The following is a 23,997-nucleotide window of genomic DNA, read 5'->3' as shown; positions in this document are numbered from 1 at the left end:
GCCTTTCTTGAGCATTTGATGCACAGCATTAGCCACCATAATTATCTCACGCATTCGCACGTTCCTCAAAAAATGGTTGGCTTGGCTGTAAGAAAAGGCAGAAAGTAGCCTGGCTCCTGTGCATATATTTGTACATACATGTATGCGGCTTAATCAGATTATATTCCCCGATATGTTATTTTTTACTGGCATCTAACCACTGTATGCAGCCAATCGTAATCCAACAATTATTTATATGCATCCAAGTATGTGCATACATACATATTTGCCGATGGCCTCAGGGAAGTACCAGAGTTTAAATGGTAGTTTTATGTGTATCCCAGCGTCTAGCAATATATTCACAGCAGTGATAGGCAGCAGAGCGTGCATTTGGCTTCCTCTTGACTTTTCTTTTTCTCGCAGAATCCAACAATTTACTTGCTGCCAAATTTCGTCTAGAAATTAACAGGCATTAATTTTTGTAAAATGGCTGGACGTATGGAAACTCTGTTTCAACGAAACATTGGTGGGGGTGTCCAAACAGTGTTCAAGCATTACAGTTTTGTAAACAAATGTGACATGAAATTTTCCATCTTCGTCCCTGATAAAATTTCGTACGACGAGAAATTTCATGTCATCTTCTTTCTACCAGGAGCTGAGTGTAACGAGCAGGTTTGTTTAATTGCAGCTTAACTCATAAAAAGACTACGGAAATAAATAGTTTAACTGTCTGATAAATTTTGCTCGCTCTCATGTTAAAATAATTTTTTAGCATTTCATCAACAGGACCGAATTCCACGATAATGCAGCTGCAAGTCGATTTATTGTCGTATGCCCAGATACCTCGCCTCGTAAGGGAGACATGAATTATCTATGTTTTAAACCGACAGATCATATAATGCTATTTGAATGCAGGGGTGGATCTGCCTGGGGATAAGGTGAAAGGTCAATGGGTGGGACAGGGAGCTAGTTGGTACGTGGATGCCACTGAAGAGCCCTACGTGAAGCACTACCAAATGTACACTTATGTCTCAAAAGAGCTGTACGACATAGTAATGAAGCATTTTCCTGCACTTCCAAAATTCGGAATCTGTGGGCACAGGTATTGATTAAATAATAATTTAGAACCATAAAGGATCACATAGATGTAGACAAAAATGTCACGTAAATGTCTTAAGCATCAGCATTTCCAAAGAACCTCTCCTATGATTACGAGTTAGTTATGACGAGTGGATGATAATAAACTTTCAACACATTTGCAGCATGGGTGGAGCAGGAGCGATCTGCATTGGGCTAAGGAATCCAGACAAGTTTCCTTCAATTTCCTTGTTTGCAGGTATGCACTATTTTATTTTACAACCTCTCGTTATGCTCTATTAAACTTTTATTGTTATTCAAGATGAAATTATATAATAAATATGTAGCCAATTGCAACCCTATCTCATGGGGAGAAAAAACTGTGTTCCCAACTCTGCTTGGGACGAATAGGGAAACATGGAATAATTACGATGGTTCTGAGGTGGTTAAACGTTATGATGGTCCACGAAGGGAAATATTGGCAGATCAGGTAAATCCTTCATATGCATTCGTATGTATTTCCTTGCGTTTTTGGACGCAACACTAAAAATATTTCTTATGCTTCATTTTTTATGACTGGGAACACAGGGAACTGACGATTACTTTTATCACACAACTAAAACCTTAAACCCTGAAAAACTCGTTGAAGCTGCTGCTGCAAACCCCAAGGGAACCAAAGTCATCTCTGTAAACATGCGGATGCATGAAGGACTTGACCATGGATTCAATTTTGTGAAACGGTTTTGGAAAGACCACTTTGCCCACCATGCTAGGAATTTGTTTCTAGAGTCTCAAGGACTCTAATACATGCCCCTAATACAAATTGGTTAATCACATAAATACAGCGAAAAAACCTCAGCCCTCAAAATTAACATGAAAGTTACGCAATCACTCATCAGTACTATTCAACATTTATTTTCATAATCAGTGCAACCTTTTCAAATATATAGGGACCATTATTATATTTCTCATAACAGAATTCAATTTCCGAAAGACACAGTCAATTCTATTTTTTCTATTATTATTATATTGTCTTGTATAATAAATATCTCGTCCTCGTTATGATAATGTATCCTTAATTTGCTACCACAATCCTTTACAAAAGTTTTAATTTTACAACTGATAACCTTTGTAGCACGTGAAAGAATGGATTGTGATATTTTGCATATCGTAATTTATCAACAATATTCAATAACATATACATTTTTAGTAAAAACTTAACTTTTAGATTGATTGCATATAAATTGCGAACAATTCCGTTGTATATATGCGTTCTATTTCTTTACGTATCGGACTTCAAATTTCAAGAAAGGAAGAATAAATCTCACGAGTACCTTGAAAAGAAGAAATTATGAATTATTAGAGTAAACTTTTTTGATTTCACCTTATATTATTTAATCAAGATTAATAATTGATAAATATATAACAATGTTACTTACATTGGCCTTGAGGGTCGAAGCAAAACTTATGATAACTCCCATCTCCACAAACAACTAGATTGGTACAGAATGAAATGTACATTTACGTAGGATTATGGATTAGCTCGAGCAATATGAAAATATCAGTCCGTAAACTTTAAAGCTCACCTATGACAGAATTCGGATCAACATTTCCAAAGGCACATATGCATGGAGAATTTCCAGGAACTTGAAACTTCGAAAAACTCCATTTAGAGCTAAAGTACTTGGGCAGGAATGATGCAGACGCCAACCTTTAAAATTATAGTTGTACACAAATCAAAGGTTTCTAGATTTTTTGATTATGAAATTTTCAAAAAACATGACAATACGTACGAGGATTGTTTGTTCTTCTTGTGATCATCCACAGCAAAAATATGTACTGTTCCATGATCCGATGATACACAAAGCAGCGTAGAATCGAGATTAAAATTTATACAATAGATCAAAGCAGGTTGTGTTCCTCTTCGTAATTCGTTAATCTGAGTGGGGAAGAAAAAATGACATTAACTAAATGTATCCCCCATGAAAACGAGGGACACATGCAAACCCACCATTGTACCATGCAACGTTTCAAATATACGAATTAATGTTCCTTTTTCCGAAGTTGTTGCCAGCAATGTGCCCTATTTAAACAATTGTCAATATGAAACAATATAATTAGTAATATGACGTCCTCTAAATAAAAATAGTAACTACTAACTTGCAAGTTCATTGAAATGCAAGATAAAGATGTTTCATGTGCGGTAACGCTGGTGGAGCCCTTTTCCGTATTTCCAAGGTCAATCAGTTCAACTTGTCCAGGGCTTTGTCCAGGAAAAGCCAGTATTGAATTTGTTGAGGAGGGACATAGGACACAAAGACCTATAGTGTGAATATCAGAGTATATAATAGTATACATATTTCGACAAGCTAGTAAAAATCAAATCGATGGATACCTCTTGGATTATGGCAAGTCTCAAACACGTGCAATTGCTGAGGAGTCTGGGTAAATGTATAAACCTTTACCATTGTCTCTAACGCCACAACAATTCGGTCTCTTCTTAATTTAACTGCCCTCACTGCGCCAGAGAACTCCATCTCCAACACCACACGCTTCTTTAGATCATCCCAAATCATTACTAAAACAAAGTGGGACTTATTAGAAGAATTACCACATTATATAAAACATGGCTCAGCTACCTTTAGTTAATGGGTACTTTGGGCGGCTCCCACCTCCCACCAAAGCAACGTAATTGCAACGGAACAGCATTTCAACCCTTCCAAGCCCACCATCATTAAAATCTTGTCGTTCTTTTTCTTTTAATGGGTCACAATTGAATACACGGAATCCGCTGTCAGTCCCGCAAGCAAAACAACCTGTGAAATAAAGAGAAGTATGTATTAATTATGTAGTGATATGTACCATTAGCTGATCGTAAAGTCACCAGTACAAGTCAAATTTATGTGCATAAAACTGAGAAGATTATTATATACCTTGATCTTGATTAAATCCAACATATAACAATCCGTTGCTGAAATAAAGAGAAAATAATATTTTGTTTTAATTTTATAATTACTGAACAATCGTATCAAATTTACCTGTACGGATTGTTTTCACCCACTTCCATTTTCATCGGTCGTCAGATTTTTATTTATTTGAAGTATAAATACTATTTTAAAAGTAGATTATACTCGACAGCTCTTGTAAATTTCTTAATCCACGTCTATAGTTGTATAAGAAATAGAACGTTTCGATCGATATCAAGAAAGATCGCCACAACTTTTTAAATGTCAGCCAAATAAAAATTATCAATATCACTGCAAACTTTTTTCGATTCAAAATTCTGACAAGATACGCCCAATCAGTTAAATCATTTATATCGAGCTATATACTTAGGATGATATGACGATAATATGCTTCACATTAAAATCTTATACCGCTGGACAGCAGCACGGCGGCTTAATGTTGTTGATTAACTTACAAATTGACTCAATTTAATTGAGGCAAGTTTGACTTGACAGTCGACGTTTATAATAACACCTGCTGCTTATTACTATTACACATCTCCTTCAGTACACTATTCTTATGTTTAAGTCACATGCTAAGTTAATTATAACCAACGACAAATACTTAAAAAATTATGAATAAGGTGATGCGAAACACGTGTACAGAAATAAAACGACAGCTTCACTAAAATAATTAAGCCTTTTTCTTTGATTTATGTTTCTGTGAAGTATTTGTTCTCAGAATTGACGAGTGCTGGGTCAAAGTGCAGAGTTCCAAAAATACTCTAACGATGATGCGATGCCCGAAAGAAAGTCTTTTTAAAGACGAAATTGGTTTTCTTTTTCTACGTTGTAAAATAAATACCTCTGTTTGGTTGGAGTGCTTGCTTGCTTGTCAAGTCAAGGCAATGTTTACTGCTGCGCTTACGTGGGACTGTGTTGCACATTACTCGACTCAAGTTGTGCATGTATATATATTTGCTACAATTTGGCATTTGCACACCATCATGCATCATGATTCCTGGTATAAACACTGTTGAGCTTGCTTTTGCTTTGGACAAGTTTTTTTGCAAATAATTAGCATCATGCAACTGTATTTATTATAGAATGACAAGCCAATCTCATATTCCTGACTGCCCATGAACCTCAAATAAATCAAGTCAACATTAATACATGAGGAGAGATAGAGTCGCACAGTAATATCATACTGTGATTTATTGAATAATCCATTAGCCCAATATTTATCTCTAGTACAAATTAATTCATTTTGTACAATAAGAAAAGCACTCCCAATTACTAATACGCATTACTAATAGTACGACTAATGCTTGTTCTTATAAATTGAGACAGTGTTGGGTGCATACTCGAGGACGCTGATGTGTCTCCTGTACATTTGAATCGATTTGTGGTCATAGTTGTACTCGAAGAGGCGTCCATCCAACTTGTTATACCGCTCCTCCAGTGGTAGGAGATACCTCTGGTAGGGCAGCCTGTCCTGACACGCGCTGATGTCGTTGCTGCTTCCACGACTACCGCTGCTGCTGCTGCTGCTGCTGTTGCTGCTGCTGCTGCTGCTGCTGTTGCTGCTGCCCCCACTTGCATTCGAACATCGCGACTCAGGCCGAACATCCGGTCGCCGGAAGTTATTTCTTCTGTTATCAGCGGGAAAGTAGACGGTGATCACTGGAGTTCCCATTGCTGGGCTGGGCTTTTCCTAATTAACGAAGGCAAATGTTTTTGAAAAAAACTAAAATATTCAAATGCGTTTAAAGCTCCGAACCTCTGCAGAGAATCCAATTTTTAAGCCCTTTGTCCGACGAAGGAGGTCGATATCTTTCCTTTTCAATATTACATCACCCTTTGCGACTCCAAGTGTAGCTGCAAATCCCTGTACAAATAGAAATATGTATAACATGCAAAAACTTTACAACTGACATTTAGGTGTGTGTGCACGTTTGTACATGAGTGTCACAGGCATTATATTTAATAATTACTGTACCTGGGGTGGAACGTCTTCTAATATTTCAGGAAAATATGAGAATGGAATAAGCTGTCCCAAGTAGCCAAGTTGAGTTGTTCCAAAATCTGTGTGGGTTAAGAACACCTCCGTGTCGGCAGTATCATCATCTGGTTCTTCCAAGTTCTGACGGCGAATGGCTGTGGGCTGATCGCTATGGACAGTGACTCGGCGATATTTCCCATCAAACTCCATAACGAACGCTTCTTTCCCCTGTTTCCTTAATGCAGAAACAGTGGTCAAAATGTGACGGGAATCCATGAAAACATTTCGAATTGGATGGAGATCCTGCAGTACGTCCATGAGGCCAGATTGAAGTTGGACCCATACGTTCCCGCTGACCGTGGCGTGAGTAATTCGGACGTCAGTCAGAATCATGTCCTAAAAAGAATAAAATTTTAGAGTATATTTTTTTTAAATAATTCGTCGGTAGATCAGATATTTGCATTTGTTCTAAAAAATTTCCTTACATAGAGAAACTTCAATGGCGTATTATTCCAGTTTGTGATGCTTCGACAAATGTCACGATTGAATGACCAGTCAGAATTAATAATTTCCAAGTCTGATGTGTAGAGTATGATTTTTGGAATCTCGTCCACTGCATCCAAATCCTCAACAATTTTAACAATCATGTTAAAGTCTGTACATTCGGACGATCTAATAGCATCCGTGATAACTGAAGTTCCAATAAATTCTTCGAGCCCAGCCAGAATGCATTTGATTGCCTACAATGATGCAACAAAATTATGTTTTTGTAGTATTTATACATGTAAATAATAAAAAATCTTAACCATTGATTATAATTGTTAACCTTACCCGCATTGGAAATTGATAAAAGTACTTCATCATTCTATACATATCGGTTCTGTGAAAGTTGTACGTGACTTGCTCGTCAATGTCCACGGCAGTAATGGTCTCCCTCTCAGGGTCAATCTGTACAACCTGGACACGTAGAAAGAGGTCGGTTCGGTCATGGCTTATCTTCCTGCGAATCTTTCCAACCAAAATTTCCCCCACGACGATTTCCGTTGATTCAGCACGCATGTGATGGTAGTCAAGATTATTGTATATTTGATTTAACCGAGCCATTACTGCCAGATGCCTTGTCTACAAATGTATGATATTAGTTTACTTTTCTTGTACACAACATTAATAGCTTCACTCTACTGTTGGCTAAAACCGAAAACGTACATACCTCATGTGGATGATGTGGAAATCCAATGAATACAAAGCCCTCTGAATCAATCCCCATAACTTGACATCGAATTCCGGTGCTAAAAGCCCCTAGGGGAATGGTCACACTAGTCGACGGCGGAAGTTGAAAAAATCTTGATTTTGTGACCCTAATCTTCGAATTCTCAGTTATAACGGCATAGTTTTTGTTGTCAAACTGTTGTTCCAACAGAAGTTCTGGACAACGTAATTAAAATAAATCACTTAAATAATCCCGAATTTTTATATAATTAAATTCCAGACTTAATTTATCCCTAGCGGATGGTTTACCTTCCGGTAACGTCGACTCGCGCACCTCGTCGAAAGCTTCAAGTGAGAAATCGTTGGCCATCCAGTCGACGATGACTTGGTCGTCTAATTTCTCAAATTCTGCTAATAATTTATCCATCGTATTTCTATCTTTCTTAAAACCCTCTTGTCTCGTTTCCGACAATGGAGAAATGGCGGACGCGATTTTTGAGATGTGTTCCTGACGAGAGTTGAAGAAGGAATGAGGCGTTGTCTGCTCGTGTCCTTTTCCTTACTTCTGCTCCTGCTGGCGTCGCTTGGGGAAGCCAAAATCGTGCTATTTCTGTTTCTTTGCTTATCTTCCCAAAGTCGTCTCAAGCTAAGCCATGCACAAATCTATAGACTATTTTGTGTGTATGTGTATTTATTACAATTATCCATAACGAAGGCCAAAGCTATATAGCATTAATTAATAAAATCGATTGATTGACCAATCAATCTATTTTACTAATGCTAAGTTTGTATGTCAAAACAAATTTATGGGGGGTTATACTGGGTACAGCAGCAGGTGTATTAACCGTTCTTTATTCATTGCTATACAGCGCAATTTATTATTTTACATCATTTTGCATTATAAATAATATTTACGAAATATATATGAATACAATTAATCCGATTAAAACTGAATTGTAATGGATGTCACTAATTAATAGAGCAATTGTTATACCAGAGCTTCGAAATTGTTCGAATGCTCCAGTATTTGAATTAAAAATCGTGTTGGTGTCAACCTGTTCAATCTTTTGTGTCAATATCCTTCTATTTGCTTTCTTGGTTAAGTTGCAACGACCTAAAATGTGGCGTTTACTCCCAGGTTGACAATAATTTGTGGAAACTGGAAGTGATTGCATTAAAGCCCTACGGTCATTACAGGAAGGCTGAAGGGAGCCAGGTAAAAATGTTAGAACCGTTTTATAAAGAAAATTGTTGTGCGGATTATTTGCTTGTGGTGGTGGTTCTGGGAATGAAAGTGATCCATTGGAATAGCGATGACACACCTGCCCCAATGGGACGCACTTTTCCACTTCAAATACGGGAACGATTCCTTCGTTGTTCATAAAAGTCATGTTGGAATTTCTTGTCCAGTTCCAAACCAATTGACCTACCATGGTTATATATAAATATCCCAATACATTACGGTATTCCTAAGCCAATATTGCTCCATAGATAGATTGTCTAACCATAATCCCAACATGGATTGGGCTGACAAGTAGGAACAACTTGATCATCGTCATCAGATATCACTAGCCAATGAGTTTCTCTACAGTACGCCTTGGCGAATAATTAATGCACAAAATATACGAAATGTATTTATTTTAATACAGAGATTAATGAAACCAGGCGATCGCATCTAAATACATAATCATGTATGTTCATACCTGTTGATACACAAAGTAACACGTGTCACTTGATTTGTGGTAAACAAGTGGACGACTGCTTCTCTGCATGCAGTCACACTCGCCATAAATGGGGTCAGATGTATTAGGACTGCTATAAAACGCCATATTCCTTTGCTCCCCTCCACAGGGTTCTACAGACCCCAATGCGAAACACCGGTTGGTTTTACGGTCAAGTAGACCATCTTGTTCACACGGGCTACAAAAATGAGTTTTCAAAACTAATTAATCTGTTACACTGTCAAAATATTTATCCAGTAACTGCATGCCTGGTGCTGGTTGTCATTTCTGTGGTACTGATAGTCTTTCCCTGATGATTACGGTGCGTTGGCGTTGGTGAGTAAGGAGCCAATGTAGGAGCAACTGCAATTGGATTTAGATGACCAAATTTTGCATGCGTCCTAGGTTCAGACGGCTGATAATTATTTGGTCTATGTCGAGACCATTTTGGAATCGTCATCGTGGTGTCTAATCTTGTGGACCATCTTGGCGCAGGAAGACATGGGCGAGTATTCCAAACAATTTGCCCTGTAGCTGTGGTACAGTTGTAAAAAAATTTACTCACACGGCCGCCGTTTACTGGAAATGCAGCATCTGTGAATTCAATGATTAGCATCGTGTAAACATATTTAATAAATGCGGTACACCGCCCCCATGTCCACCAGGAAATCGATTATTTGTTACCATATTGTAGTCCTTCCTTCTTGTTCTCAGTTTCATAAAATACCCTGCGCGTATAAGAGCAAATATAATTAATTGGTCCAATATCAGGCCACATCCACAAATTATAATTATTAGAAAAACATGTGCATACATTGTGGGTCTTGATTCCTCAGGCTCTTCTTTTGATAAATTTGGCATTTTGTCTTGGCTTTCTCTTTCGTATGTAAGCGATGGGGGTAAAGTTGGGGCTACAAAAATCGGATTTTGATAACCAAATCGAGTATATCCCTTCAAACTTCGTTTTGCGTGAGAATGAAAAACCTCCTTCCCAGCAGAAACATTGTCACAACAAGCGAGCAACAGTATTTTTAGAAATATTGACGTTATTGACCTCATGTCTCCCATCTTTGAACAAAATTTGCACATAGGGAGATGCTAGATAAACTAAATTAAAAATTGGGAATTTAGTGCATATTATATGAATTTTTATGGACGTCACAACTAAATAGCTACTTATAAGAAAATTTTTGAGTTGCATGTGACATTTATCTGCGGTCATACATAAATTTATATAAAACCCATCATTTGGCATCACCACATTGAGTATGCATACATGTAAACTATATAGTGGTTTGATGAATGTCAATTAATTTAGTAGTATGAAATAATTAGTAGACCAGTGCTATTTTTGGTGACAACATATGAATATACCTACGTACATATACACGTAGCACGTACACGTACCACGAATCCGGGATCATAGGTTGCTTAAAAATTTGTGGTTTTATTCCGTTTGCGACGTATTAATATGTACTCGAATATAACTTTATTTAACAATCATAATATGCATCCTTCCTAATAAAACAAAACTTTACGTTTTTATCGCAGTCATAATAATCATTGTTTTAGTAGCAGCAAAGTTTGACGAAGCAACTCTGCCGTTCTTGTTGGTACTATTTGAATTATATACTTATTATAAGGGTCCATACGTAGTATTATATGTAATAAGATCTTGTATATCATCAATAGAACTATATAAGAATATTATATAGTTGGTAGCCTCATTTCAAGGGATGATGGTATTGCTCGGACCATGACAAAAACGAAGAAACATTAATTTTATATATATATACATAAGTATATACACAATAGAGTACAAATAAAATCTCGCATTGTCTTTGACTATAAAAATTACATGTCAGTTGTTGTCACTAATAATAAAACTTTGTGTGTATTCATTTATCCAAATCTACCAACAAATTCATCATGGTCGTCGTCAGTGATACTTTACTACTATTGAAATTCAATTTTTAGGTTTTTACAATAATAACACTACAAAATTCATTAAAACTAGTTGGCGTTTAAGAATTCAATACGTTTCGTGAATATAACATCATATTTCGTCATCTACCCTATCTATGCATATTCATATATAAGTAAGTAATATCAAACTAAAGTACTAAACAAAGACGCAGTAGTAGTCAGGCGATGAACACACTACTACAAAAGATATTTTAGCCATATTCATATTGTCCAATATTCATATCCAAACTATGACCAGATTATTCTTGTACGGCTGTCACAATAGAAACATCATAATAATATAACGACTGGACAGTGTGATTGAAGAATAGTTTGATGATGGATAGCAGCATCTTGCTTCACTATTCATATGTATGAGTTTAGGTTACATCATTTTCTCCAGTGAAAAATATGTGTAGAAATATTGCAGAGGAAATATCTTTTTTTTGTATTTTAAGTGATGCAGCATAAACAAGATGCACGTGTACGTTGAAATATTGAGCGCTATACGGTGCGCGAAGGCCGGTCGGGTTGGTTGGTTGGTTGTTTATTGGTGTCTGGGAAATCGAATGGGGAGAAAGATCTCTAGATCTCTGCTGTTATCTATTCCAGTGTAGGGAAATCTTTCTCACTTGAACCAGCTTGGTCGATAGCATTTTTCATTTCCAACATTTTGTCCGAATCTAAACCAAAGGAAAAATATCATTAATATAAAATATTTCTGTCTTCGCCAAGTACCCTTTTTGGGATAAAAACTACAATGATTTCAAGAGGGGCTTTCAAAAGGGGACACCTGACATGGATTGTGAAAAGTGACCTTTCACAACTCCGGCGTAACTTGCTGTCCCTGCAGGTCCGGAAGATGAAGGACATTTCTTGGCATCGCTCCCGGTTCCAGTTAATCTACCATTACAATATAAATATAGCGTATAAACAGAGCATATCAAGAGTAGTACGAATCGCCAATGACTAAACATTAACTAAAGCACAAACTAATTTTAAGCAAATACATACTTGTACTGTTTTAGAAGTTGACATTCCCCGCCTTCTTGTGTGTTTAACCCATAGACATAGAGGAATCCGTCATATGATCCTACAATTACTCGAGTTTTGGGGCCATCAGCCTCCGTGACCGTGATTACGGCCACAACACTCCGAGTTTCTACAAATGGGGTTGTAATGGTTGCAAATGAGCGTCCTTGTGCCCACACCTCGGTCACTTGAGTTGGCAGTGAAGACTTGACCCATTCTGGAAGAAATTGTAGTCAAGAATCATGAATACCTGTATGTTTACATATTGCATACTTATGGCTTAAACCATACCCATCCAAGAAGCTGCTGGGCTTGCTAATTCCTCTTTAACTTCGTTGCTAAAATTACACATTTGATCATTACATGTTACAAACTTATGGTATTAGTGGTTATTTTTCAGGAAAATTTTAGTTAATGGTCTTAGGTATACTTACGATTGGTTAGCAGACTCAAGTCGAAAGACATGAACGGTTTCTATAAAACAAAAAAGTACACACATTAGATTTATAAAAAATAAAGGACGACTAAGGTCAGCCGAATGGGCACTTGGCTTAATACTAATACTTGCCCGTATTTGATGACATAGCCAGAAAGGAGTTGTCAGGAGAGAATGATATAGAGTAAATATCAGCTCTGTAATTTTAATCGTATCATAAGAAACATATTATGCACGCATACATATAATAACCTAAAGCGACGCTGGACACCTGGCGGCGGAAAACCTTACCGGCGTTTCATCCCACGCCGAAATTCAAAGAGTCGAGATCCATCCGTCGTGCTGAACACTCTGATAACGGTTCCTTTCGAAGAAGCAGTGGCCAACAATGTCCCGTTTAGGTTAAAAGCCAAAGCAGCCAAGGAAGAAGCATGTGCATGAATCACAATTTTCGCTTGCAAGTTGAAGGCGTCGAAGACTTGCACTTGACCCGTTGAAGATGATCCAGGATACGCTGTTTAAACAAAATCATTTTAAGTTACACATACTAATACAAGTACATTTGAAAATTTATTTGTTTAATATGTCATCTCATCATCGGACCGAATTTTTAACAATTTTGATAATATTTTAAACATGTCAAAGATTTACAAGAACTCACCCAAGAATGAATTGTCAGCATTGATAGATAATGCCAAAATTCCCTTTTCCTATTTATGAAAAGAAATATCATATGTAGATACGACTGCATTTACTTACAACAAATGAGATTCAGGATGAATCAAATGAAAACACAATATTGACCTCTCACTAAAGGTATACATGACCTGTCCCTCTATTTTTTTTGATTTAAAAATAATTATGAATGGAGTCACATTTCGGCACCATTCCACCAAAAAAATCGCAAAAATAATTTTTAGGGTAGTAAACATCCATAAATTTCGGAATATATTTAATATTGAGTAACAGTAGATTATAATTTTAATATCTAATGGTCCGGTGTACAACGAACTTACATTTAGTGGCGTATCCCGAATTGTATGAAGAATTTTCATGTCACGAATATTGTGAATATAGAGCATATTCTCCAGGCATACGACCAATCTCTGCAATAATAAAAAAAATCATCATGCATAATTTATAACAATAAAATTATTTCCGTTTTGCAATTTAATTTACTTTAAAGTATATATTATACTTCCAATTCCAAATAAGGACATTCTATACATGATTGTCTCACTTCGTTTACACCTAACTGTAGAAAATGTATTGTCCAATGAAATCAAATCAAATGAAAGTTTTATAAGTTATTGATGTGCATTATAGCTGTTTATAATTGTCCACTAATGGCATACATACTGGTGCTTTAATAAGCTGAGACAATCATTTTGTATTAACTGATGACTAAAAAAACTTTATCGATTTTAAACGTTTAAATGCAAATATAAGCATGTATGTGAATTATCGGTCATTTACCGTTGAAATTTAGGCATTATTTTATTTAAATTCTCACTAATCATTTTAATATAAACATATAATGACAACCTATGCATTGCAATAAAGGTTCGTGTGCATACGAGTGATAAGGTTTTTTAAGTAAATAAACACACTTAATAGCTGACAGTGGCATAGATAAGTTAGGTACAACATGTTATACTGAACCTACACAACATATCTGCGCTTGCCCTATGATACCTGATCTCTAGTAAGTGTTTCAGCTGCAGGAAAACTATACCCTGTCCCTTACGTTTATGCAAACATCAACTACATGTAGTAGACCATGATTTTTTGTATCGTATACTTATTATAAGCATGCACAAGAGTTCCTGATCCTTTACCCAAACCAACAACGATACAACTAACAGCAATCCTAGCAACAATAATTCCTGAACAATTGCAAGGTTGACCAGCTTCACCCATAGCTTGGCCATCATCAACAACAACAACAAAGAAGTGCAGTAGTGTTCATGACAAAAGTCGCGAGTAAAATGATGTAACAGTAGTGGTGCGAGTTAGTAGTAACACCTTGAAGTCAAGTACATCTAATAAAGCGCAGGATTAAATACGCAGTTTGTCTGTTGGCAGGTTAAATGAAATGCTCACGCTAACAAGAACAATGCACAAAAGAGAAATGATGACAAATTGAATCAAATGAACTGCATTCTTGCGTCATTAGTCCAATTTCATCCGAAAAACAGAACCTGCAAACGATTGATCAGTCAGGGTGGACGACATATGCCCAAGTTCGCTATTATACGTTAAATCTTATACGCTATGGATTTCTTTCAATTGTCATAAAGACACACTGTCTTTACGACAGTTAATAGTTCAGATTGAAACATATATCAGGATGTCTTATTATCCTTGTAAGCATTGCCATATTATTATGTATTTATGTGACACTACTTTACTAGACATGCATTGTCCTTCAGATGATTAAAATCTAATGCACTTTTATTGCAACCTTAAGACGATTTATTAAATCACAATTTGGTTCAGTATGAAACACTCTAGTAACTAGAGTCTAGCTATAACACACCAAGTTTGATGTTGCACTTGCATTTTTTGTGAAGCTTATAATAACATTACACATTGCAAAATATTACCATGTTATTAGTGCGAATAATAATGCAAGTATACATGCAACATTTTTGCAAATGTCGTAATCAAAGCAAAGCAAGTCAAAGGTCACATAATCCAGCATCAACACAAGTAGAACATTGTAATTGTTCATTATATGCGGAACTGGAACAGAAATTGCGACGTACATTTTTTAAGTACATAAATATTAAACCTGTGTTTGGGGAATAAACTTCTACCTACCTAGATTTGGAAGAAATATATGCAAAAAAATCCTTCCTAGCTATTCAATTCCTATTTTACTTACTTATGTTTTATCTGCAATATAGTGACCAAGATAATGCATAACCTACACAACGACGCATAAAAATTAGACCACCACGTATCGCATTATCTCATAAATTAATGGTCTATTTATAAACCTTTTGCTCGAGTACAAAGTTTCTCAACAACAGGATTGATATTTGTGATGATTTCAAACAAAATTTCTAAAAATTTTAACTTGTTTTTCCAGTGAAGTTTAAGAATTTTTATTCTCAAGCTGCAAGAGGCTGATGTGGATTATAAATGGTTCAAAAACAAAGGTTTTCAAACACATCTTTGTTCCCCCAACCAACTGTTATTATTATTTTTAATAAAATGTTTACTCCGTTACTTGTATTAAACAACAAATCTGACCAGATACTTACGGCACGGTTAAGTCTGACGCCCAGAATGGTGTTTTGATAGGAGTAGTTGCATATTTCGTTGCCCTTCTTGAAGTGACAAACCCTTAGCTTCCTGGGACTCTTGAGGGAGACGATGGCGACGAGGGAGGAGGAAAAGAGCCTCTCCACAATTTGGACCCCGTCTGGCGCTGACGCCTCGTGAATCCTGTCCAGTGCCTCGAGGGATGTGAGACTAACCAGCGTCCACTCCCCCCCTGTCCCCACGGCCAGCGAGGAGTAGTCCTGGTTAAACTGGACATACAACACCTCCTCGCCCATTTTTACTTATTGTTCGTCGTCGTCACTTCCACAAACACGCCAAAACCAAACCAACTAATACAATAATGATGATAATTAAATACGATCTTACTAAGTCATCAAATTTATATTTAACTATATCTGAAGTCGTACGCGTACCTCCTCCAATTAATACCACAATCTCACTCAAATTCTATATTCAAAAATATTAAGAACAAAAGAAGAAGCTAAGAAAAATGGTGGGAAATTATATTATATTAATATTATTATTATTAACTGCTACAACTAGTGGCCAAGAATTTGTGATTAATTATCGTCGTCGTCGTCGTCCCAGTTCCCTGTTGCTGTTCTGTGTGGCATATATACGAATGTGAGTTGTTGCAACTGACTGACTGAGCAACAAAAACAATAGTGGACCAACCACAACTCTGAGACTCCTCCAATGGAAATTTCGAGCCAGCCTCACACAACTGCGATCACAGGCCAAATTTCTGCCACTTTCAAATTCGCATACATTTCACACTCTGCACATCTGACTTATTAGACCTTATTTATTTAGTTGTTATTTATTGTTATTTATTTATTTAAATTTATTTAATACCAATCAACACACATGTCCAGTAGCTTTGTGTTGAAAACAAGTCAAAATTTCAACATAATTATCGTAGTTGCATTTTAGAAATGGAGCGAGGAGTGAGATTGTTGTCCAGTAGCAGCAGCATCAACAAGACCAACGATGATTGTCTGAAAATGAAAAAGGAAATCAAAAGGCTACGGAAAAAGGTTAACACATTACAAAATGAAGTGACGAAAGCAAACGAAAATGTTGGTCGGTATATGACTCAAAGCACTTTGACCAGTTTCGGGATAAAATTGTTAAAGAAATCGTCAGAGGGAGAAGGATCTCCAAAATTACTTCGAGATATTTCGCAACAAGTTAGTGACACGTTTTTTACTCCGACGATCGTGAGAAAAAGAACAGTCAAGTTAAGTTCGCCTCATGTTAAGTTACGGAAAAAACCTCGTCGCACAGAGTCATCCATTGCTCAAGAGATTTTTACAAGTAACAAACAACATCATTTAATTATTTGTTGATGGAGTGTTGGTAGTAAATGAATGTTAATATTATATTATAGATCCACTGTTGCCTGAAATTCCCGACAAAGTGTGGACCACCCTCAACTACGGAGCCAGTCAGCCTAGCGAACTTAGTCAATTTCAATTTAGCCAGTCGATTTATGAATAAGTCTGTATTACCATTCGCTCCTTGTGATCTCTCGTACAACGTAGCAGGAACTGCATTAAACAATTACTAACACTCACACAATGTAAAGTATTTGTTTAAGATTCTACAGTAGAATTTCTACTACTTTGCCGTTTTAGAAAGTTTGTATATTCAACTTGTCGCAATATGTATGTAATTGCCAAAATTAACTGTTCTATATAATAATATGTTTTGCTTTATAATAGTCAACATTCCAAATTAACCTGCCGATATAATAAAGTCAAATTGTACACACGTTACGCTGCGCAGTACAATACATTATTATTTAGCTTTTAATTTATGTACGTGTATAAGTGGAGCCTAAACAGGAAATGTAGTTCTGAAAAGTATACTGCAAACAAACACGTACTTATTAATGGGATTTTATTGTAAGTTAGCATTGAATGAATGATAATAACAACAATATAATGATGGGTCCTGTACATGTTTTTACCAAGCTCAATATTGGTGATGGTCTGCCTTTCTTGAACACAAACCTAGTTGAAAATGAAACAAACTTTTAATTGACAATATATTCTTTTTTCCCCAATTTTTCTTCTGAAATTGAAGCAGTGATTGTAAAAAATGAATCCCTTGAGATGGGTGTGGTGGACATCTCCACAGTTTTTATTCGGACTCTTGTTACTCCTCCTTGCTGACATTCATGCATTATTTGGCCCAGTCTGTGATCCAGATACGTATGCTGTTCCATTTGTCCATGTTTTGAAGAAACGCAACGGACAACCGATAGAGTCGTTAGACTTTAGTGGATTCATTAATTTGACCAAATATACTCACAAACTACTTTGTTTGAATGGAATGTGAGACAAATATCTTTTTACTATTTTTTCATTCGCATTATTAACAAGTTCATTAATCTCAATTTTGTCTGCTGATCGCAGTGTGCTATTGTACAAGGATATCATCACCAGAGATAACGACACAGTTATATTTACTAACCCTTCCTTGGAAATTCACATTCATAATTGTTCAGTTTTCAATCAGATTGCAACGAAAAAGGCAATCGAGCTCCGTGATGCTGGTATTCGCGACCCCACATTATTTGACGTAGCAGAATCCGACATTGTGGGCAGACGGGTAAATAAATATATATGCAATACAAGTTTTGTTATGGCACTATATTTTTTAAAAATCGGTGACCATTGAATCCATCCGAGTTACTTCATATGTATGCATATAGATCACTGGAGTTTATCTAATCAGCGAACCCAAAGACTACTACCTTCAAACAGCGGTCATGTTTCTGCAACAACGCTGGGATTATATTGCAACTTCTGATTCTCGAATAACTGATGGTTCTTTGATAACCGTTGGCAGAGGACCCTTTTGTCTCTCTCTCTACAATGACAGACTGGACATTGTGGTGGAGGCGCAGGATGCTGCAATAACGGACACATCAGTCTGCAAGTGGACTTTGGAAGAGGATCGATTGGATCCCGAACTCGTGGGAAAATACAAAAGAATCTTTAACGGTTCGTTGACTAGAGGTCAAATAGGGTGGCATTCGTGCGGTGGTTCTGGAGGAAGCGGTGGGGATGGGTTAGGGCCCTACCCAATTGGTGGAAGTACCACGCCCGCGCCTCCTCCAATGACAACAACAATTGACCCATTTTCAATTTTTCAAGGCTCTAAAGTGACAGCAATTCTTAGGGCAAGAGCCAAGAAAGTAGTAGGAAAACATGGAAGATCCTCATATCAAAGAGGAAATATGACCAATTGGATGGGAGACGGTGGTTCAGAACCTGGCCAACCCAATCCTGGCACAGGAAAACCAATCGTAGATGAATGGGATTTCTCTGAAGACTATTATATTATACTAGACCCTGCTCACTGTGAAATGCTTCCACCAAAAGTCACCAGCAAGTCGCCACAATGTGAGGAAGCGCCTACGGATGAAGAAACGTGTACATTATTCAAGAAAAGTTTATCCATTGATGTAGACCCACCAGTTGAACTTGATTCTTGGAGAAAGAACGTCTTGGACGTAGCATCTAATATTTTTAGCAAAATATGCGAACCTTTTCCTTCCCATGTACCATTTACTGTCTCCCGAGCCCTGGGGTATCTACTCAACAAAACTAAAGCTCAAACGGTAACTCAGAGAGCCATTTGGACTCATTTAACAGCAGAACTGGAGAGATGTGATACTGAAGCGAAACCAATGTCTTGGTACTGGGACAATAAAGAAGACTCAAATGTTCCTCATGAAGCGGAACATGTTACGTGCGTCATACAAAGTTGTTCAGATGGGTGTGAGATAAACGAAACAAAAAGTGGCGAGTCTGCTTGCCACCCATCATTCGACTGTTCGAAAACGCATATCGAATGCCCAAGTCCATGTGCGTTGGACCCAACAACCGGAGCATGTACTTTTGTTCTCCAAAACGAAGATTCTGACGGCTCAAACTGCTCCTCGACATTACCAACTTGTCCAGACCCTTGTGTGCTGCACAAAGGAGTTTGTATAAATCAGGAATGTCGCGTTGTAACTTGCTCTCCAGAAAAAGACTGTAAACCATCATACAACGGAAGTCAGTGTGAAATGAAAAGAGTTGACGATGGTGCTTATCCAACGGCCAACGCCTTGTCTTCAAATGACATTGAAGCTGATCTACAACAAAGTGGAGCAATAGCTGGTCCCCCATCTTCGAATGCAATTCTTGTCGATTATCCACTAAACGAAATTGTTGTCACTCATGAATTTATTCATCCAAAGAGGAATGGCAGCTACGATTTTAATGGCTACCCAATTAATGTTCTAGTTATTACAAAGGTCACTTCACCGCAAGGGCGTAGCATTAATTTCCCGGTGGGGAAAAGCGAAATTTTTGGAGAGTGCTTATTTTATTATCAAGACAAGGCAGAATCTGACTATGAACTGGGAATTGCAATTGATATTTTCTGGAAAATATGGACAACTGTAATTGGTTACTGCAATCAGCATTATCAAGTCCGAAAGTCAGACACTTTTCCCCGGCTGTACAATACATTTTATGAAGATTTTCTATTGCCAGTTATCGAAGAGTGGAAATATCCAAAACATAACCAGGCCTTCAAATCAATTTTTGGGGACTTGAGTACTGACACTGCGCAAGCATGGCTCGACATCTGCTTAGAAAGTTCGTTCATCATTTCGAACGCTTCAAATTATAGACCCCCTCGACCAGTGATACTTGGCGATGATGCAACTGTACCAAAGCAGGCAAATTATTTCCTGGAAATTCCTGATCATACGTCTGCAAGTTTTAATCCAATCAATTTGTCTGACCCAGTAGATCCTATAAAATGTCCCTAACTTGTACTTTTTATTTAATCGCACAATCATGTATAAATATAAGGAATTAATTCTAGTAAACGATATATGTAGAAAATAGTGGTGGTGCTAGTGCTATCGCTATCAAACAACGCTCGCCACCATATAGTTTGCTGAAATTATTAATTTCAAATTAAAAATACATTTTACATCTTATCGTGCCCTCAAAAGTCATGGAGAGGTCACAGACACGATGTACTATTTCAAATTGTCTAGTCCTTATCCATACCTTTCGAATGAAACGACATATGTATGTTAGAGGTAGCTAAGTATTTTTGAGTGTGGTGACCTTTCACTGACAACGACCCTCTAGGTCAATAACAATAACAAACTGGATCTTACTTTTCAGGTCTGCTCTCAACACCCAAAAATAGAACTGCAATTTTTTCTTTCATAAGGTAACGTCCGTCTGTCCTCACCCGTACAGAAGAACGTTCCCTTGAAGTAGTTCGCAACACAATATTTGTAAATTATTTAAGAAACAGGACAACAGGTCGCATTTTTCGTAATAATCTATCATAAGTATACATGATATAGACTATATTATATAGTATATATTTAATACTCTGATTAAATCAAACCTATTAATGAACTAACAATTCAATGATTTTGAACTGTTTATTATTATCATGTAGACTTAATTCTCTTCGATTATAAAAATATTAATTTTTGTACATACGTACATTAATCACCCACGTTCTTTAATATTATTATAACGTTCAAACACAGTTGTAAGATGATCTCCTGACATTATTAAAAGTAAAACGACATGTTTGACACAAAAGTAAATTACTGAGAGCCATGTGCAAGGTTTGATAAAGGCAAATGAACCATATCCCATTCTAATAGCTATTGGCTGCATGGCCTGAAAGTTGATCCTGATCCATTGGAGACGATTGATCTGTCCTAATCGTTTCCATTGAGTGACCACTTTCTCCGAATTTCGGTAAATCTTTCCAGCCGTCCCGTATACCAGGTAAAGAGTACAAAGTGCTGCCATTAAACTTAAATGAATGCATACTTGACCAATGACCGGAAACACTGTGTCTGGCCTAAAGAGTTTGACGAAAAAATATATCAAGGTCATGAGAACAGTCGACAAGATTATCTTAAACAGGAGAAGAGTAGTGTGAAAGCATTCGTTAATGATGGTCGTAAGGAGTTGCAGCCTTCGGTAAAGAGTTAGTTTCTTGACAAATAGTGGACGGAAGTGAAAATGATTCAGCCTTATGGTTCTGTAATCCATAATAGATTCATTAAATTACTGCGTAGATAGTTCAAATCATATATTATTAAATCTTATAACTTCAGCAACTATATATTAAGCAAAATACACAATGATTTCGTAGAAGCCTGGGTGGAGATTATTGCATGAATGGAATTTACTTACTTGATATACTCGAGGTAAGCTCCGAGGCTACTTATCATCAGGTAGTAGCAGGTAAAAAGCATAAAAATTGTATGTAGCACCATTTGTTGCGAGGCTATAATTTCCACGGCCAAAAAGAGTAGTTTGAGTATCAAAAATGTCCATGTCCAGTTTCCTCTTGAGGGGCAGGTTAGCACCATGGAACTCAGAAATTGAGGTGCACATGGGTGAAGCCAGAATGCAAAAGGAATCACGTATGGCACCACCACGGTGAGAATTGTCGAAATGAGGTGGAGAAAGTAAAGACAGTCTTCTTCACGTTGACTTCTTTTCGGCCGAGGATAGTCTGTTATGCAACCCAGCGGAGATTGTATTAAGGACTCAAGTGTGAAATGAAGTTATGAAACAGGATTATATGCAACCATGATTTTACAGCTTACCCAAATCTCTTCTTTCGAAATCTATCATAAAATTGAAGACTTCCATAATCATGTCCCTCTTAAAAAACAGAGGAATATACCACACTGCTGAGCAGTTATGTAACGAAACCCATCCAAAGATTGCTAGCTTGGCAGCGGAAGAATAGTCTGGGTCCATGAAAGACTGGACGAGTCTCACAATTAGAAAAATAGCGTAGCGTATCTGAATCAAGCTTAGACATTTCCATATCCATGTGGTCACAAACGATGCTGCTCGAAGCTTTGCAGAAGTATCATCCCAGCGATATGGGATTGCACAAAATAAAGAAAATATCCTGATTTGTGTTACAAACACATTATAAAACTTTTCTGTCAACATCATCTTCTTTCCATTAAGTGCTGCAATTCTGTCTTTATTATGTTGCAGAATATTATGTCTTATTTAACGCTGGAAAACAATTAGGCAATCCAGGAAGAGCACCAACATGAAACATTTGCATATCTGTTGTGGAAGGAATACACGGTTTGGCTTTCTAGTAAAAATATGTTTAATTCAGGAAAGAATAATGCTAAATATCTAACCTCATGGAAAAAATCCCAGTTTCCGCTTTGATTCTTTGCAGGGTGAGAGATTATATGTAATGTCCTTGTTGTTCAAATTTGTAATAATCAAGAATATGCATACTGCTGTGGAATGAGAAGGTATTACAAGGATCAATGCTAAATTACTGTATGTGTACGTAGTTAATGAGACAAGGTATGAAATAACTATGACGTATTTGTTTGGAAAATATTGGGTTAAATATTGTCAGCTCGTCGTTTGCATTACTTATATTGACTTACCTATTGATTTTCAATAGCTGTCGGCTACTCTGTCATTTAGCCGCACTATAGTTTTGAGTTTAATAATTTCTTCTCGTCGTATCTCGGTCTTCTTCTTCTGACTGAAGCCTGAGTTATCAGAGGGAGCAGAGTGGTGGACAATAAGCTTGGATTAATATTGGTTTTGGCAAACCTACACGGTATCAATATTTGCTCGAAATATAGAATTCATACCAAACAAAGTAAATTATAGGATTGTAGAAATTCGTCAGCAGCCATGTCGCACAAACCTACGCCGACTCGTGAATATTTCATTTTGGTAGGCTGCGAACCTCGTACGTATGTACATATGTAACTCACAGTAAATGTTGGATCGTAGGCAGAATTGATATTGTATTTGTCATACTCAAACGGAAGCACTTAAATCTTGTGTTCGAAAATTATGCTGGTATTTAGCAATTATTGTACAAATACGAGATACGTGCCAAAATTTCTCCTAGAACTTGTTTTTGTGGAGGATATACGGCTCCTTTTAATTGTCCAAAATAAGCAGAATTGCAAAATCTCAAGAGAAAATGTGTGTTGTTAAACCAGAGATAAATGACTATAAAATAACGTCAGCCATTGTAATAATTTATACAAGTAAATAGGGTTCACTGCGTAGAATTAGAATGCAACTGCAAAAAATTTCGCAGCATATGTAATATAGTTACTTTATTTTGCACTCGTTTTTGCGCAGAAATGTTACTTTCTCCCAATACTTATGATTTGCAACCAAATTAAGCTTGGAAATCAATTCTGCATGCATTAATTACTTTCCAGCTGGCAGAATTCCTCCATATTAAGAGCATATTAAGAGCAGCAACAACTGAAAGTTG

At 36.9% G+C, this 23,997-nt stretch overlaps 7 protein-coding genes across 8 annotated transcripts; 2 read left to right on the top strand and 5 right to left on the bottom strand.

Annotated features, from left to right (window-relative positions):
- Positions 1-346: 346 nt before the first annotated feature.
- LOC110844171 (S-formylglutathione hydrolase FrmB) lies at positions 347-2,128 on the top strand. The gene is made up of 6 exons (XM_022090305.2): positions 347-651; positions 752-830; positions 895-1,081; positions 1,242-1,315; positions 1,404-1,546; positions 1,645-2,128. The coding sequence occupies exons 1-6, from the start codon at positions 466-468 to the stop codon at positions 1,858-1,860; spliced, it is 885 nt and encodes a 294-aa protein (XP_021945997.1). The 5' UTR covers positions 347-465; the 3' UTR covers positions 1,861-2,128.
- LOC110844170 (WD repeat domain phosphoinositide-interacting protein 3) lies at positions 1,949-4,923 on the bottom strand. Its single transcript, XM_022090304.2, has 10 exons — positions 4,095-4,923; positions 3,990-4,027; positions 3,696-3,872; positions 3,452-3,634; positions 3,217-3,377; positions 3,068-3,139; positions 2,850-2,995; positions 2,643-2,767; positions 2,496-2,549; positions 1,949-2,390 (listed from the first exon to the last, which is right to left on the bottom strand). The coding sequence occupies exons 1-10, from the start codon at positions 4,127-4,129 to the stop codon at positions 2,353-2,355; spliced, it is 1,029 nt and encodes a 342-aa protein (XP_021945996.1). The 5' UTR covers positions 4,130-4,923; the 3' UTR covers positions 1,949-2,352.
- A 262-nt stretch (positions 4,924-5,185) lies between these two features.
- LOC110843435 lies at positions 5,186-7,800 on the bottom strand. The gene is made up of 7 exons (XM_035847083.1): positions 7,522-7,800; positions 7,214-7,428; positions 6,835-7,125; positions 6,489-6,743; positions 6,001-6,399; positions 5,782-5,889; positions 5,186-5,715 (listed from the first exon to the last, which is right to left on the bottom strand). The coding sequence occupies exons 1-7, from the start codon at positions 7,637-7,639 to the stop codon at positions 5,323-5,325; spliced, it is 1,779 nt and encodes a 592-aa protein (XP_035702976.1). The 5' UTR covers positions 7,640-7,800; the 3' UTR covers positions 5,186-5,322.
- Positions 7,801-8,032: 232 nt separating this feature from the next.
- On the bottom strand, positions 8,033-10,106 carry LOC110845112. The gene is made up of 6 exons (XM_035848705.1): positions 9,748-10,106; positions 9,618-9,661; positions 9,203-9,527; positions 8,916-9,132; positions 8,718-8,808; positions 8,033-8,638 (listed from the first exon to the last, which is right to left on the bottom strand). The coding sequence occupies exons 1-6, from the start codon at positions 10,020-10,022 to the stop codon at positions 8,124-8,126; spliced, it is 1,467 nt and encodes a 488-aa protein (XP_035704598.1). The 5' UTR covers positions 10,023-10,106; the 3' UTR covers positions 8,033-8,123.
- A 250-nt stretch (positions 10,107-10,356) lies between these two features.
- Positions 10,357-16,286, bottom strand: LOC110842996 (WD repeat domain phosphoinositide-interacting protein 2). 2 transcript variants are annotated; one of them, XM_022088895.2, is made up of 11 exons: positions 16,071-16,286; positions 15,636-15,986; positions 13,383-13,472; positions 13,028-13,076; positions 12,658-12,880; positions 12,499-12,563; positions 12,365-12,404; positions 12,222-12,268; positions 11,913-12,147; positions 11,692-11,801; positions 10,357-11,581 (listed from the first exon to the last, which is right to left on the bottom strand). In XM_022088895.2, exons 2-11 carry the CDS (start codon positions 15,930-15,932, stop codon positions 11,502-11,504), a joined length of 1,236 nt encoding a protein of 411 aa, XP_021944587.1. In that variant the 5' UTR covers positions 15,933-15,986; positions 16,071-16,286; the 3' UTR covers positions 10,357-11,501. The 2 variants fall into 2 exon arrangements, with proteins under 2 accessions (XP_021944587.1, XP_021944588.1); XM_022088896.2 differs by having other exon boundaries at positions 11,716-11,801; positions 15,636-16,285.
- A 546-nt stretch (positions 16,287-16,832) lies between these two features.
- On the top strand, positions 16,833-21,102 carry LOC110842997. Its single transcript, XM_022088897.2, has 4 exons — positions 16,833-16,974; positions 17,048-17,996; positions 18,078-18,273; positions 18,377-21,102. The coding sequence occupies exons 2-4, from the start codon at positions 17,761-17,763 to the stop codon at positions 20,489-20,491; spliced, it is 2,547 nt and encodes an 848-aa protein (XP_021944589.2). The 5' UTR covers positions 16,833-16,974; positions 17,048-17,760; the 3' UTR covers positions 20,492-21,102.
- A 43-nt stretch (positions 21,103-21,145) lies between these two features.
- Positions 21,146-22,989, bottom strand: LOC118434321. The gene is made up of 4 exons (XM_035847565.1): positions 22,880-22,989; positions 22,319-22,799; positions 21,900-22,224; positions 21,146-21,744 (listed from the first exon to the last, which is right to left on the bottom strand). The coding sequence occupies exons 2-4, from the start codon at positions 22,677-22,679 to the stop codon at positions 21,198-21,200; spliced, it is 1,233 nt and encodes a 410-aa protein (XP_035703458.1). The 5' UTR covers positions 22,680-22,799; positions 22,880-22,989; the 3' UTR covers positions 21,146-21,197.
- Positions 22,990-23,997: the final 1,008 nt, after the last annotated feature.

The sequence above is a fragment of the Folsomia candida genome, unplaced genomic scaffold (assembly GCF_002217175.1).
Source record: "Folsomia candida strain VU population unplaced genomic scaffold, ASM221717v1 Fcan01_Sc002, whole genome shotgun sequence".
NCBI lineage: Eukaryota > Metazoa > Arthropoda > Collembola > Entomobryomorpha > Isotomidae > Folsomia > Folsomia candida.
This window is presented reverse-complemented; position numbering and strand designations above follow the sequence as displayed.